Source organism: Euphorbia lathyris, chromosome 3 (assembly GCF_963576675.1).
Source record: "Euphorbia lathyris chromosome 3, ddEupLath1.1, whole genome shotgun sequence".
NCBI lineage: Eukaryota > Viridiplantae > Streptophyta > Magnoliopsida > Malpighiales > Euphorbiaceae > Euphorbia > Euphorbia lathyris.
Window position 1 is genome coordinate 32,391,412 of NC_088912.1, and position 13,953 is coordinate 32,405,364.

The 13,953-nt window shown below is 37.3% G+C and overlaps 1 protein-coding gene across 2 annotated transcripts; it reads right to left on the reverse strand.

Moving 5' to 3' along the window:
• Positions 1–1,853: 1,853 nt before the first annotated feature.
• LOC136223159 (uncharacterized) lies at positions 1,854–7,277 on the reverse strand. 2 transcript variants are annotated; one of them, XM_066011024.1, is made up of 7 exons: positions 7,096–7,277; positions 6,263–6,732; positions 6,016–6,176; positions 5,021–5,116; positions 3,929–4,185; positions 2,651–2,871; positions 1,854–2,528 (listed from the first exon to the last, which is right to left on the reverse strand). In XM_066011024.1, exons 2-7 carry the CDS (start codon positions 6,614–6,616, stop codon positions 2,172–2,174), a joined length of 1,446 nt encoding a protein of 481 aa, XP_065867096.1. In that variant the 5' UTR covers positions 6,617–6,732; positions 7,096–7,277; the 3' UTR covers positions 1,854–2,171. The 2 variants fall into 2 exon arrangements, with proteins under 2 accessions (XP_065867096.1, XP_065867097.1); XM_066011025.1 differs by having other exon boundaries at positions 7,091–7,277.
• Positions 7,278–13,953: the final 6,676 nt, after the last annotated feature.

The following is a 13,953-nucleotide window of genomic DNA, read 5'->3' on the forward strand; positions in this document are numbered from 1 at the left end:
TCTAGCAGGCCAACAAAATTAGAATTTTGGATTTAGAGAGAACCTAACAGGACCCGGGCTAATTTTGGAATGCTAATTCAGCACCCGATCTAAATTTCTTAGAAACAGGAGGACCGGAACACCACAACACCTCAAATTTTGTGGAGACAGGGGGCCGAAACTACTCGTGACCATGGTGATTCCGGCGGACCCTCGGGCCCCTGTCTCCACCACTGCTCATAATTATTGCAATTGAAAAAAATCTACATTACCGTGATTAATATCAACTTGATTATATAAATGGGTCAAATACATGAATATCATATTAAGTAAAAAAGTACAACTAAATCATATCACCAAACTTAATTCTTAATATGTCATTATTCTCTCTATATTATGATTTTACATTATAATTTAAAAATTCTAGACTCCAATTCATAAATTATAAACCCTAGAAAATATATTCTAGACTTCTAATTTATAAATTCTAATCCTTAACATATATTAAAAGTACTGATTTTACTAGTTTAATATAAATCAAAATTAGAACTAGATATAATTGTAGAAAGTTTTTCAAAGTTGAATTTCTGTGTAAATTTCCCTATATAAATTTCCCATACTAATTAATACTCCATCATCCCGGTTTTAATATGTATGTCGTTTAAAAAATAGATAAATTATAAAACTGACCCAATTGATAGACTCGTTTACATATTTAGACTCTTTACATTTTCTCTTACTAAACTAGACATTTTCAAGTTAGAAAAAAAAGGGCGGCCCGGTGTATTACGTCAATCCAAGATCCATAAATTCCTTTGTATATATTAGCTTTAGGTATTCTAAATTAATTTGCACCTGAGATTTTATCTAACCCGATGGGTTTTGCAATTTACAATTTTGTTTCACAGTGAAAGCAACTACTAAGCAATTGTCTTTGTAGTGGGCTTCCACTGCGAAATGATTGCATAAACTGCTGAGACAATTGCTTAGAAGTTACTTCGATCTCTTTATATTTACTCATATACAACAACTAAAATAATATAGTGAAAGAAACCCTGAAAATTAGAGAAAAAGAGAGAATAAAAGAAATATAAGAGATGTTAAATGATAATATATACTAAAGGTATTTCCCAAAAGTTAACTTTGAAAAGTGTATAAAAAGTGTTGTAATGAATCTAAGGGTTAGGCTATGTTTACTTTGTTTTTGACAAAATAAGCCTTATTTTATTTTTTCCACCATTGGATGGTGATGAACTTTGACAAAATAAGCTCATCCATTGGTAAAAAAAACAAAGTAAGCATAGAAGACACCATGAATCTAAATATATAAACAGATCTCTCAATTAGGCCAATTTTGTAACTTACCCTTAAAAATTACACCAAAATCAATAAAACTTTACTTAACAATAATTTAATTAGACTATTAATATGAACAAGGGTTAATTTCAAATATAACTCCTGTGGTTTCAAGTTTTGGCAAATAAATACCTGTGGTTTGATTTCGAGCAAATATGGTATGCTCCGTTTTTAAAAAACGAGGAAACAGTGAAGATACGGGTATTTGCCTAAATTAAACGTTTGTTTATGGTTTGTTATTGCAAAAACATCCAAACCACAAGTATCTATTTGTAAAATATTCAAACCACAGGTACTTATTTGTAAAAACACGCAAATCACAATAATTTATTTAAAAAACGGAGTGTACCACATGTATTTATTTGCTTGAAATCAAACCATAGGTATTTATTTATCAAAACTTAAAACCACAAGGGTTTATTTAAAATTAACCCTATGAATAATTTATAATACTTTCCTTCAAAAACTCTATTTTTATCTAAAATTTCTCTTTTTTTCTTAACTATTAGAACTTAATAAAAAAGTATTTGCATTAATTACTAAACTGTGAGAAAATATTATCACAAATACAAATAAGTTAGTAATACAAAACAACGTATAAAAGACAAACTGAAAATCCTAAAACAACACCTAACTATTTAAGACCGGAAAGGCATGGGTCACTTCACCTGGAGAAAAAGCGTATTACTTCCTCCGAAAGATCAATAAAAAGCCCACATATGGCCATTATTTACAAATAATAACATTCTAACTTGCACAAAGTAATCATTTAGAATAACATATATTAGCATCAAGGTATATTTAAAGGTCTAAAGACTATATCAAATTGAGGAGGACTAGAAGGGGCGGTTTTCAGGATCATATAACACGGCTAATACTGCCATAAATATCCAAACCATAAGAATGCCAAACACAGCAGTTCGCACCAAGTGATCCCACGTCTCATTTAAGGGATAATCGATCTCAGAAGTAAGATGAGGCGAGAGCAGATCCTCACCATCGTTAAAATCTTCACTTGATTCTATCCTGCGGATCTCATTCACGCGTCGTGCCCGTGTGCTGGTGTTTAAGCATATCTTGCACTCACAAATGCCACCAAGATATGCTGGGAGTGTCTGGAGATACGCACAAATAACCTGGTGGTACCTACTTCCTTCAATCCTCAACTTCTTCCGAGTTGCCGGTTTCAAAACCTGTTTTCAACCATACAACACAAATAACACGAGTCACAACCATTTCCCAATCTCTAAGAATATAAAATTGAAGAGCCGAGAGCAGCAATTAATCAACGCCGTAATACGAGTAACATACTTACTTGAATAAAAGTTTGGGCAACAACTCGAACAACTGGAGGAAGCCGAATTACAAGCAAATGGCCAAGACAGTTGGGGAAATTATCTTGTAAAACTGAAGAACAGGATCTCACCATCTGCATAGGAACTCGTAGTGGGGATATCCCATGACAATCCACCAGAACTGTTATCTGAGGATTATCCCTGTCAACCAAATTTAGGACTCCATACTCTACCTGGGAGACTGGCTCAAAAGAAAAACAAAAAATTTAGATTACAAAAAGACGAACAAATTATGGAGCAAACCCATTTTTAGCTCACTACTAGGATGAATCTTTTGATAAGGGACAATGTGTGCAAGCATTACTCATAAAGGTCTCAAGCATGAACTTAACCACAATATTTGCCGGAAGGCCAAATGATGAACAGGAAAAAGCAAAGCAAATTGCAGAGTTTTTTCAATTCTACTAACCATGTTCCAAGACTACTAACTTCATCAATTAAACCCTAATCTAAGAAAACGAAAAATGACATTGGTTGATTCAATGAGCACAGATTGAAATGCCTGTATAAAGACTGCAAAATCAACTTCATCAAGTAGAAGGAAGGCCAAAAGCTTACTAAGCCCCCTGAAATTCAGGGTTTATTCTATTGAGCCCTCTAACTTCTATTTGCTAACGTCAAAACCCTTAAATTTCTGTTTCATGCAGCATTAAGCTCTTAATTAACCGATCCATTAAACTTCTATAAAATAATTGTTGCTATCACTTAAGCGCTTAATGTTAGCAAATAAAAGTAAAAAAGCTCAAGAGAACAAAACCAAAAAATTCAAGGGCTTAATAATTCATTCAGGCTAAAAAAATTTCTATTCCGGTCAATTTCTTAAATTTCTCCAGTTTTAAAAGAACAAAAATATTTTCAAAGCAAAAACAGCTTTTATATCTACTAGTCTAACATATCATATGTTATGCTAAAATTGGAAAAACTTGATAAGCCGTGTATTTTTTGGTTCACTTGGCACAAGATTGGTGCAGGAATTTAAGTCCTAACGAAACATAATAAACTTTTTTGGCACTCCAAAAAATATATAGGAAAAATATTTACTTATTTTCACACATCCACAGAATGGAAAACGTATGCAATATTACCACCTATAAGAAATCTCTAAGAAATATGTGAGCTCGATTCAGAAATTCTTTTTACATAATTTCTTGACAGGGCTCTTCGAATTGAAGAGGCCATGGTTTATATGGAAAACACCAAGAAACTAACAATTTAATCAAGGGAAAAAAGGAACTCACTAACTGCTTGAGCAAAACGAGGTCTCTCATTAGATGGCAACTTGAGGCAAGCAAGTCCTAGGCGTACAATGAGGCAAGGTCTGTTCTCCACATCAAACCCATGCCAGAAGACCATACTTGACCATATCTCAAGCTCTTGCTCTGAAAGAATTCTGTATGTCTCCCTCCAACGGATTGTTTTCTTAATGGATGCTTGCAAGCATGAAAAGTCCCCATTTGCAGCAGTGAAAAATCTATTGAGCTCATCCTCATTAATTCTGCATAAACATCTATGTCATGGTCTGCTGCAACAAGAGAAATCAAGAAGTTTAAAAGTAACACTCATTTGGCAACAGAATAACAAGGCACAGGAGGGAAATTGTTTTAGGAATCATCTAGGAGAAGATAAAGGAGGCAAAGTTTTTTTGTCATCCTTCTCTTTGGAGTGAAAATCGTTTGTTTATGTTTTCTCTATCAAATCCTAACCGATGTCTACGAGCTGCTTAAATAAACACTATATTGGTGCAATCATTCAATTCACTATTGCATTCTCCGGTTGAAAAGAAACTACAATAATAAACTGTGGACACGTTCCCATCATTTCCTTCCACTTCTATCTTTTCCCTTCTCAGTTAAGGGAAAGAAAAAAGCACATCAAGGAACTAGGCAATATTGTTCTCTTATTTTTTTTTATCCCCATTTCTTTCTACAAAAAGCCACAGTTATATATTCCAAATTAGTAGCATGTGCTAGTGGCTTTGAGGGGGAAAAAAACAGATAACTGGTGATAATACTCTTTGGAGGTCAAGTTGCATATTAGGGAAATGCAAATGATTACACAAGCATTCTAGATCACATGCCTTATCAGTTTATCAAACTTGTTTTATGAATTTAGATCTTGGTTGGATGACAAGAGGCATGTTCAAGTTGATGTTGTTAGAACATCGGAACTTTAATGAGGAAAAAGTCAGTGAATAAGGTTTTAAAATACATGCAATATAATAGAACTGAGCAGTATTCAACAAGATCATAAAATTTAAAAAGCTTGAAAAGAAATTGAAAGCCATATTGCTCTTCTTCCAGCATTCTTGAAACATAAGAACAGAATATCACCTTTCGGGTAATGCAATCCCTTGATTTTCTAGCTCTTTGTGTAGTTGGATTAACCAATTTTCAGATTCAATAGTTTGAAGATTCTCGTCACCAGTCCTGAAGATCAAATAGAAGTGATTATAAACCAAGCAGACAGCAGTAATTGCTAGATGGCAAAGTTTCTCAAAAGGACAGAGAAAATTAACGGGGTTCAAGACCATAATGGCTCCAAACAAATTATTCCAACATATACATTGAATTCAAATGCTTCTTTTAAATTTACATCATGATGAAACAATTAATAAATGAAAACTGGCCTTGCAAATGTCATCCAAAAACAATTTTGAGGAGAATAAAGAAAGTTGTGAGAAGCCATAGATCACATGCATAGAGAACAACAGGCTGAGTTCATAGAACATCCGTTTTGCAAGCCTGCCAAGTCCAGAAAGATGTTTGACAAACCTTATGGTGCTCTAAATGTAGCACCAGACATCAATAGGAACAAACCTACGCCAAAAGTTATCTGGCAAGGCATTTATTCTCCTCCAACAATAAATCATACAATTATTCAGCATCATTTGACCAATAAATCTAAGATATATAACTTGAAATGCTCAACCTGGGAACTTTAGTTATAAAAACAAATAAAAACATCTAATATGTAACTTCAAAACAAGATAGAACACCTAATAGTAACTCAGAACACAAATAAATTAAAAGCCAGAAAGGCTTAGTCAATCATTTGTCATGAAGCTTTAAATGGTTATCCATATATCAACAAAAAAACAAACTTAAAAAGCGATACTTGTAAGTTTCTACCATCAACTCCATATAAATAAGTAAATCATCTGCTGCTCTGGTTGTCAAGCAGTTATTTATAGATATAGGACCCTTATGCAGCAAATGGAAAGAAAATTGATGTCCTTAGGCTTAACCACAATTTACTCTTTTGATAATTTGAAATAAATCACAAAAAAATAAGAAGTATCAAACTGACAGCTTTGCAGGTTGTGTACCTTGCATCCAAAGAAGCATGTTGAAGGGTTGACTCAGAATTTATTTCTGAATCTGATCGGTCTGGAAAACCATTAATGCTGTTTGATGCGCCAGAGTTACAGTCTGTTTGTTCTGAGAATGCTGATGCTACTGAAAGGAACAATAAGGGCCTCGAAAACATCTAGAAGAATAAAAGTGGAAAAATAAATATTCTTGTAAAATTATTCAAAGCGAGTATATTGAATGATGATTTTTCAAATGAGTTACCTGAACGCCTTTGACCAATCCCTTTAAAGGAGCCCATTTCTGAATCCACTTAAAGGGTGGGTAGCATAGAAATTGCAAGGCCTGAATACCACGCCATACAGGGGGAAACTTTGACCTAGAAACCCTTCTAACTGTCTCTAAAGCAGCAACTTTGAGTAAAAAGATTGCCACATTACCAACCGCACCACTAACATTTCTATTGTGGCACTGCAAAGCTATGTGCTTGTAAGCACTCTGTGCCAATTCCTTAGAATCAGCACCTCCTAAATTCCTCTTATAAACATTTTTCCTGGCAGCAACATTACCCGCCTCAGAATTCCCGCTTGAACCAGAATTACAAGGTGGGTCTCCCATGGAAAAATAAGTTCTAAAGAGTAGTTCACCTTTATTATGAACGCACTAACCAATCATTACACAGAAACTACCAAGTAGTTGATTTTTCCAAAACAACTCCCTATGCAATTATCAACCTGCAAGTAATATAGATCAAGTACAAAATCAACATTTACACGTTATTATAAAAAAGAAAATGAAATTGTAACCATCATATAAGCTATGAAAGAACCAAATTGGATATTAAAAAAGCTGAATCTAAAAAAAAAAACTAAAAACGTCATTCTCAAATTTCAAGAGAAACCAAAAAGTTCAAAGTGTTGACAATTGGCGTAAAATTATATTAAGCTATATTGGAATTTGTAATTACCTCTACATGAAAGAAACGGCAAAGAACACAAATATCGTTTTCACAGTGTTAGCATTAAACTATACGAGCTCACCATCCCTAAATTCAGAAAAGAATCATGAAATTCGCTCAAATGTGAAAACAACCTGACCTGAAAATCTGAAGCGATGATGCGATCGATCTGCAGAGGATGCCAGATTGGAGAAAATGAAGACATGAGAAAATAAGACAGAATTGAGGAGATGAATTCAGCGTTTCATTAATTAGAAAGACCAACCGCATGGGTGCTTTCTACTTTCTAGTTGGGTATTTTTCCGTGATGTGTCGGTCTTTTATGAGAAATTGAAAGAAAGATCATTTTTATTGGACTATTTTAAAAAAATAAAAAGGATAGTTTTGAAAAAATATCTATTGCGACTCTAGGCAGCATTTAATGTTTGAAAAAAAAGTATCAATTTAAATATTAATAACAAAAAGTGATACATTATTTATATTATTCTATTAAGTTTAAATTTTTGATTTTCGTATACAATTGATATAATCTAACATAGTAATACGAATGATGTGTCACATTTTGTTATCGAAATCTAAATTAGTATCTTTTTTAAACGTTTAAACATATATTATTATTATTATTTTGTACGTAGTGCCCAAATTGATACCGACTCTTCTGCCCACTTCGACTGTGAGTTTCCATTGATCTTACCAATGTTTAAAGTGACTCCTCGGTAGACCTGTTCATGGGCCGGGACCGGGCTCGGGCCGGGCTCAATCGGGTTGAGCTTTAAAATCATTTTCCCAGGTCCAGCCCAACCCACACTATTTAAAGGTCGGGCTGGGCCGGGTTTAGCCCGAGAAAAAAATTATAAATCCCAGGCCCGGCCCAGTCCGCCAAATATTTTTTTTTAATTATTTAATATTGAATTTTAATTTTTTTTCATTGTATAAAATTTAGTGTAAAATGTTAAACTCATACAAACAAAAGCATGAATTAATATTTTCACAAAGCACAACCACTGATATATAATTTCGTTTTAATAATATTTAATATTTTAAAGCAGTACACAAAAAAACTGATAAAAACTAATCTATTTATTAGCTTAGAATGTGAAAGTAAAAGATCCAAAGAAATCAATGGATCAGATTTATTGTATGGTATACAATTATAAAATGATAAATAAAATTTAAAGTATAAATTATAGAAGTCGGGTCAGGCCGGGCCGGGCTAAGTATGGGTTTTGAGATAAATCTCAAGCCCGTCCCATCTTATATTCGGGCTTGTTCGGGCTTGGGTCGGGCCGGACCAAAAACTAATTATGCATGGCCAAGCCCAACCCATATACAGCGGGCCTGGGCGGGTTGGGCGGGCCGGCGGGTCCTTGAACAGGTTTACTCCTCGGTCATGTGTCTGCCCCTGCTGCAACTGCAAGTTCTGATGTGCCTGTGTTCCCTATTGAAAAATAAAAAATTCATTCACCAGGTTCTGCGTTTTCTGGCACTGAACAGAACACGACGAATGAAACACTAGAATCTCCACGGACACCGATGCTGCCTATTCGAGCCGCTGACTCTCAGTCCTTGGTTGCCAGTATGTTACCATCAGTGAGTTTACAAGCCAATTTGGGTCCTTACCGGCGTCGGACCAATCTATGCAATCTGCCACTTCGTCTCCTACTGGGTTGGTTTCACCCATTTTAGATGCTTTGCGGAATCCCAACAAGCGCTTGGTTATTCGTTCTCATGTTGGGACATTTAAACCTAAAATATTGACTGTTGCGATTTCCACCAAACCTTCTACGTACCTGCAGGCATCTGAGATTCCTAAATGGAGACATGCAATGGTTGAACAGTATAATGCTCTTACAAAGAATGGCACTTGAGAACTTGTTCCAATTCCACCAGGTACTAATTTAATTGATAATCGCTGGTTGTTCAAACTCAAGACAAATGCAGATGGCACAATTGATCGATACAAAGCACATTTGGTTGCAAGAGGTTATCATCAACGACTAGGTATTGATTATACTGAAACATTTACTACGATTGTCAAACCTACGACTATTCAGCTTATACTGTCTTTGTCAGTTTTGTTTGGATGGACAATGTTGTAATTGGTTCTTTCGGTCAGAAATTCTATCACAGTTAGACCTTCTGACGGATTCGTCTATCGTTTCCATTAGACTGTTTGACGTAAAAACGTCAATGAAAACGTCAGGACATTGTGATGCATTTTCCGTAGAATTTCCGTCTACAGTATTGACGGTCTTACGTCACCGAACCGTCAAGAGTTTTTGTCAGCTCAAACGTCACTGAATTTTGCATCGACTGTTTCTCCCATGTTTTTGTTTCGTCAGCTATTTCGTCAATAAATCTATTTTTTGACGGAAATTAACCGATTTATGACGGAATTTCCGTCAGAGATTGAGATTTTTCTAGTAGTGATGAGCCTATCAGCTGGTTTTGTTGATCCTACTCAACTGTGCATTGTTTGTAAAGTTCATAAGTCTATTTACGGTCTCCAATAGTCACCGCTAATGTGGCACGTAAAGTTGACCTCCAATCTTGTTTTGTTTGGTTTTCGAGGTCACAAAAGTAATAGCTCCTTGTATTGTTATATACAGGGTACATAGTAAATCTATTTTCTATTAAAAGGTAAGTTAAATGCGGAAAATATATCGCACGTGCTTTAGAATATTATTACATAATTCACAAAATAGATTAAAATATATTTAAAAAGAAGTTCTTACTTGTGCAACTATAAAACTTTTTCTTCTCTAATATTAGAATTGCATACCCTAATCTTGGTCGTTTTACTTTTTAAGATGCGTGCAACATATCCTCCGCTTTTAACTTACCTTTTTGCAACTAGGTGATTAATTGATTACACTTTACGCAAGTTCAAGAGGTTAACTGAATATTTTATGAAAGTTCAAGAGGCTATCGTAGCACTTGGAAAGTTCAGGGGGCTAATCAAGCTTTTTGGACAAGTTCAGGGGACAGATGATGTATTAAGCTTGTTTATATGAGCCAACCAGCTGGTTTTGTTGATCCTACTCAACCGTACAGTATTCGTTAACTTCATAAGTCTCTTTACGGTCTCAAACAGTCACCGCGGATGTGGCACGAGAAGTTAACCTCCAACCTTGTTTTGTTTAGTTTTCGAGGTGACAAAACTGATAACTCCTTGAATTGTTATATACAGGCTACATTTTTAATCTATTGTCAAATTTACGTTGATAATCTTCTAGTCACGGAAAATTCACCATCTTTGATTCAGAAATTAGTTGGTTTTCTTGAACATAATTTTGCTATTCGGAATTTGGGTAAGGTGCATTATATTTTGGGGATCGAGGTGTCTATATTGCCAGATGGTTTATTGTTGCACCAGTCTAAGTACTGTAAAGCGATTCTTGACAAAGCTCATATGGCGAATTTGAAGGTAGTGGCTAGTCGGACTAATCCAACCGAGAAACTACAGTTGGACGATGGACCTTTGATTGATAATCTGATCCTGTATAGGAGTGTTGTGGGTAGCCTTCAGTATTTGACGTTTACACGTCCTGACATGGCATTTGCTGTGAATAAAGTGTCACAATTTATGCATTAACCAACTGAAGTACGTTGCGAAGTTATGAAAGGTATTTTACGTTATTTAAATGGCAGTGTGGTTTACTACTTGAGCATTTGTAAAGCCCTATTGATAGATTGCATTGTTTTTCTGATTTCAACTAGGGAGGTGATAAGGATGATCAGAAATCAACTAGTGGATATGCAGTTTTTTTAGGGCCAACTTACTTTCATGGACTTTAAGAAAACAAAGAAGGGTGTCTCGCTCCTCTATAGAGGTCGAGTATCGTTCTATTTCTACGGCTACTTTCAGATGTCGGGTGGTTACAGATTTTACTGAAGGAGATTGGTTTTCTGACAAGAAACCGTCAATTTTATAGTGTGACAAGCTTAGTATGGTTTATCTTTCAGCTAATCCATTTTTCCACAATTTAACAAAATATTGGGAAATTGATTTCTACTTTGTTCGTGATAGGATTCGTTCAAAATCATTAGTTGTTCGTTATATCTCCACTGAAGCTCAAAGTGTTGATGTGTTTACTAAACCGTTAGCTTGATGATAATAGAGTTATATTTGTATAAAAAATATTCGAAATAAAATTATATTTGTATAAAAAAATGCTTATAATATAGGAGTTAAATTATTTAAAAATCTTAGTCATCATGATTATATAGACTAAATACTTTATTTATAAAGAGTTATATACTTATGTTGATTATAATTATTAAAACATATTTATCCTCAAATTTTTCATTTATCAACTTTTAAACCAGATGAATTATTTTTTATAACTCCTTAAATATAATGAACTAATACTTGAATATATAAAAATGAAAGGCTTTGATTAATTAGAAGTATCTCTTTGACTGCACCTGTAACCCCCCTTTACGCGATCCGCGTTTCCTCCATCGCCGCCGACGACCGATCTCCAGCCGCAACGTCCGCCTGATCCCCCGACGCCGATTTTCTCTCTTCTCTCCGCCGCCGCTAGGTGTGGGAGGTCGTCTGTCCCTCCGGCGCTGTGTGGGTGCTCGTGAGCGGTTCCGGTTTTCGCACAGGTTTTGTGTGCGTGTCTTGCGTTCTGGTTGCGAGGAGTTTCTGCTGTGTCCGCCGCCTCTCTGCACCCGGTTTCCGTCTTCCTCTGATTAGGGCCTCTGTCGGCTCTGCTTGTGTCTATTGCGCCGGTCTTTCTTCACGGGTCCAGCTCGGATCTTCTGTCTCTACCGGATTTCGGTAGCCGGGTTAGTGCTTTTCTGCCCTTGTGACTCTATTGAGAAATTGTTTGTCCTCTGTTTCTGCATTGGTTGTTGTGGCTGGACGTTTAGTGTGTTGGGTTTTCTTGCTTTCTTCTGTGCTTGTTTCTAGCCTGTGTGTTTGGGGTATTGTGTTGTTGCTTCTCTGTGTGGCTGGAGTTTGAGCTTGGGTGTTTTGCTGTTTGTGGGTGTTGACTGGTGCTGTCTGCTATCTTTGCTTCCCTGGTTTTTTAGTGCATTCATGGCTGGCGTGGAGAAGGCCATAGGCAACCTGTCGTTATCGGATGGGGAGGAGGAAGCTCTATACCTTAGTGGGCCTTCCTCCAACCCAATTGCTAAAAATGGAGGTCTAACCTTGATTGGTAGGTTCCTCACAGAGCGCTCTATTAATACTGTAGCCATGAAGGCTAGAATGGCCACAATTTGGAGACCAGGCAGGGGAGTGGCTATATCAGAGCTCTCAACCAATAAATATGTCTTTGAATTTTACCATGCTATAGATTTGGCCCGTGTAGTGGAAGGGGGCCCTTGGTCTTTTGATAATCACTTGCTTGTAGTTTCTCTCTGGAAAGATGAATCGTCACCTGACCTGGTTGATCTGTATATTGCTGATTTTTGGGTCCAGATTTATGATTTGCCTATTGGGTCTATGTCGGAGGGGGTGGGTAGACAGATTGGAGACTTTATTGGTAAGTTCCAGGCTTATGATATTAATAACAACACCGGGTTACGTAAACAATTTATGAGGCTAAGAGTCTCTATTGATGTGAGGAAGCCGCTGAAAAGGATGAAGAAAATCCGAAAGGGAAAGGAGGAGTGGGCTTATATATCGTTCAAATATGAGAGATTGGGTTCTTTCTGTTATATATGCGGGCTATTGGGTCATACTGACAGATTTTGTGATAAAATCTTTACTTTGAAACCTGAGGAGATCACTAGGGAGTGGGGGGACTGGTTGAAGGCCCCGGTACGCAGGAGCGGGGATGCGTTGAGTGTGAAGTGGCTAAGAGAGCCGGGCAGTCAGGCTACGGCTTTCAACCCTGGTTACGGGCCTTTGTTGGAGAATACTGTTAAAACTCTCAAAGTAGGGCAGTCGAGTGGGGGAAAGGAAGCGGGGAAGGAGAATGCTCCTGTGGGACAGGAGGGGGCAAGCTTGAAGGGCAAATTGGATGTAGGGAAAGGGAGTCCAATTATACAACCAGTACAGGAGGGGGAGATAGTGAATATGGCTGTGGATAGTGATGATGAGGGGCTTGAATTGGCAGATGACCGTAAGCGTAGGAGGGCAGGTCCAGACTCGATCTCAGTACAGGCTATTGTGAATAAGCTGCAGGGGAACGGGTCCGATCAGGTTCCTAACACCCCAAAGGGGGACAGTTTCTACGATCCATGTAGATTCTACCTCTTCTAATGACACAGAAACGGCGCGGTCTGTGGAGCAGGCCCGCCGAGGATTATGAATTGTCTAAGCTGGAACTGCTGGGGGTTGGGGAACGCCCGGGCAGTTCGGTCCCTTGGTGAGCTTGTTAAGACAAGTAAGCCAGATTTGGTTTTTCTGATTGAAACTTTGGTTACTAATTCATGTATTGAGGGTTTGAAGAGGAAGTTTGGATTTGAAGGTTATTTTGCAGTTGACTGTAGAGGCAGAAGCGGGGGAATTGCTCTTATTTGGAGGAAGTCTGATATGGCTTCGGTGGTTTCTTTTTCTGATCACCATATTGAGGTTCAGATGCATGACGCAGAGAAGGGGGATTGGAGGTTGGTGGGTTTCTATGGTCACTCCAACCGAGCCAATCATGTATGGTCCTGGAGGCTCTTGACTCAATTGTGCTCCAGCTCGATTCTTCCCTTACTGGTTATCGGGGATTTTAATTGTATCCTTTCTGATTCTGAGAAGGTGGGGGGCCTAGGCTACCCCCAAGGGTTGATGCGCCGGTTTCAGGAGGCGGTGGAAGAGAATCTGCTGATGGATCTCCCTACACAGGGAAGTCAATTCACGTGGGAGAGGAGTCGGGGTTCTAGACTGTGGGTCAGGGAGAGATTGGATAGGTCTTTGGTCACCAGTGCTTGGGCGGACAGATTCCCCACTCATCGGCTTCGTACTCTGATCTCAGCTTATTCTGATCATGCACCCATATTTTTAGAGTTTGACAATCCGGTTAACAATGTGAGGCGTGGTCACTTTCGC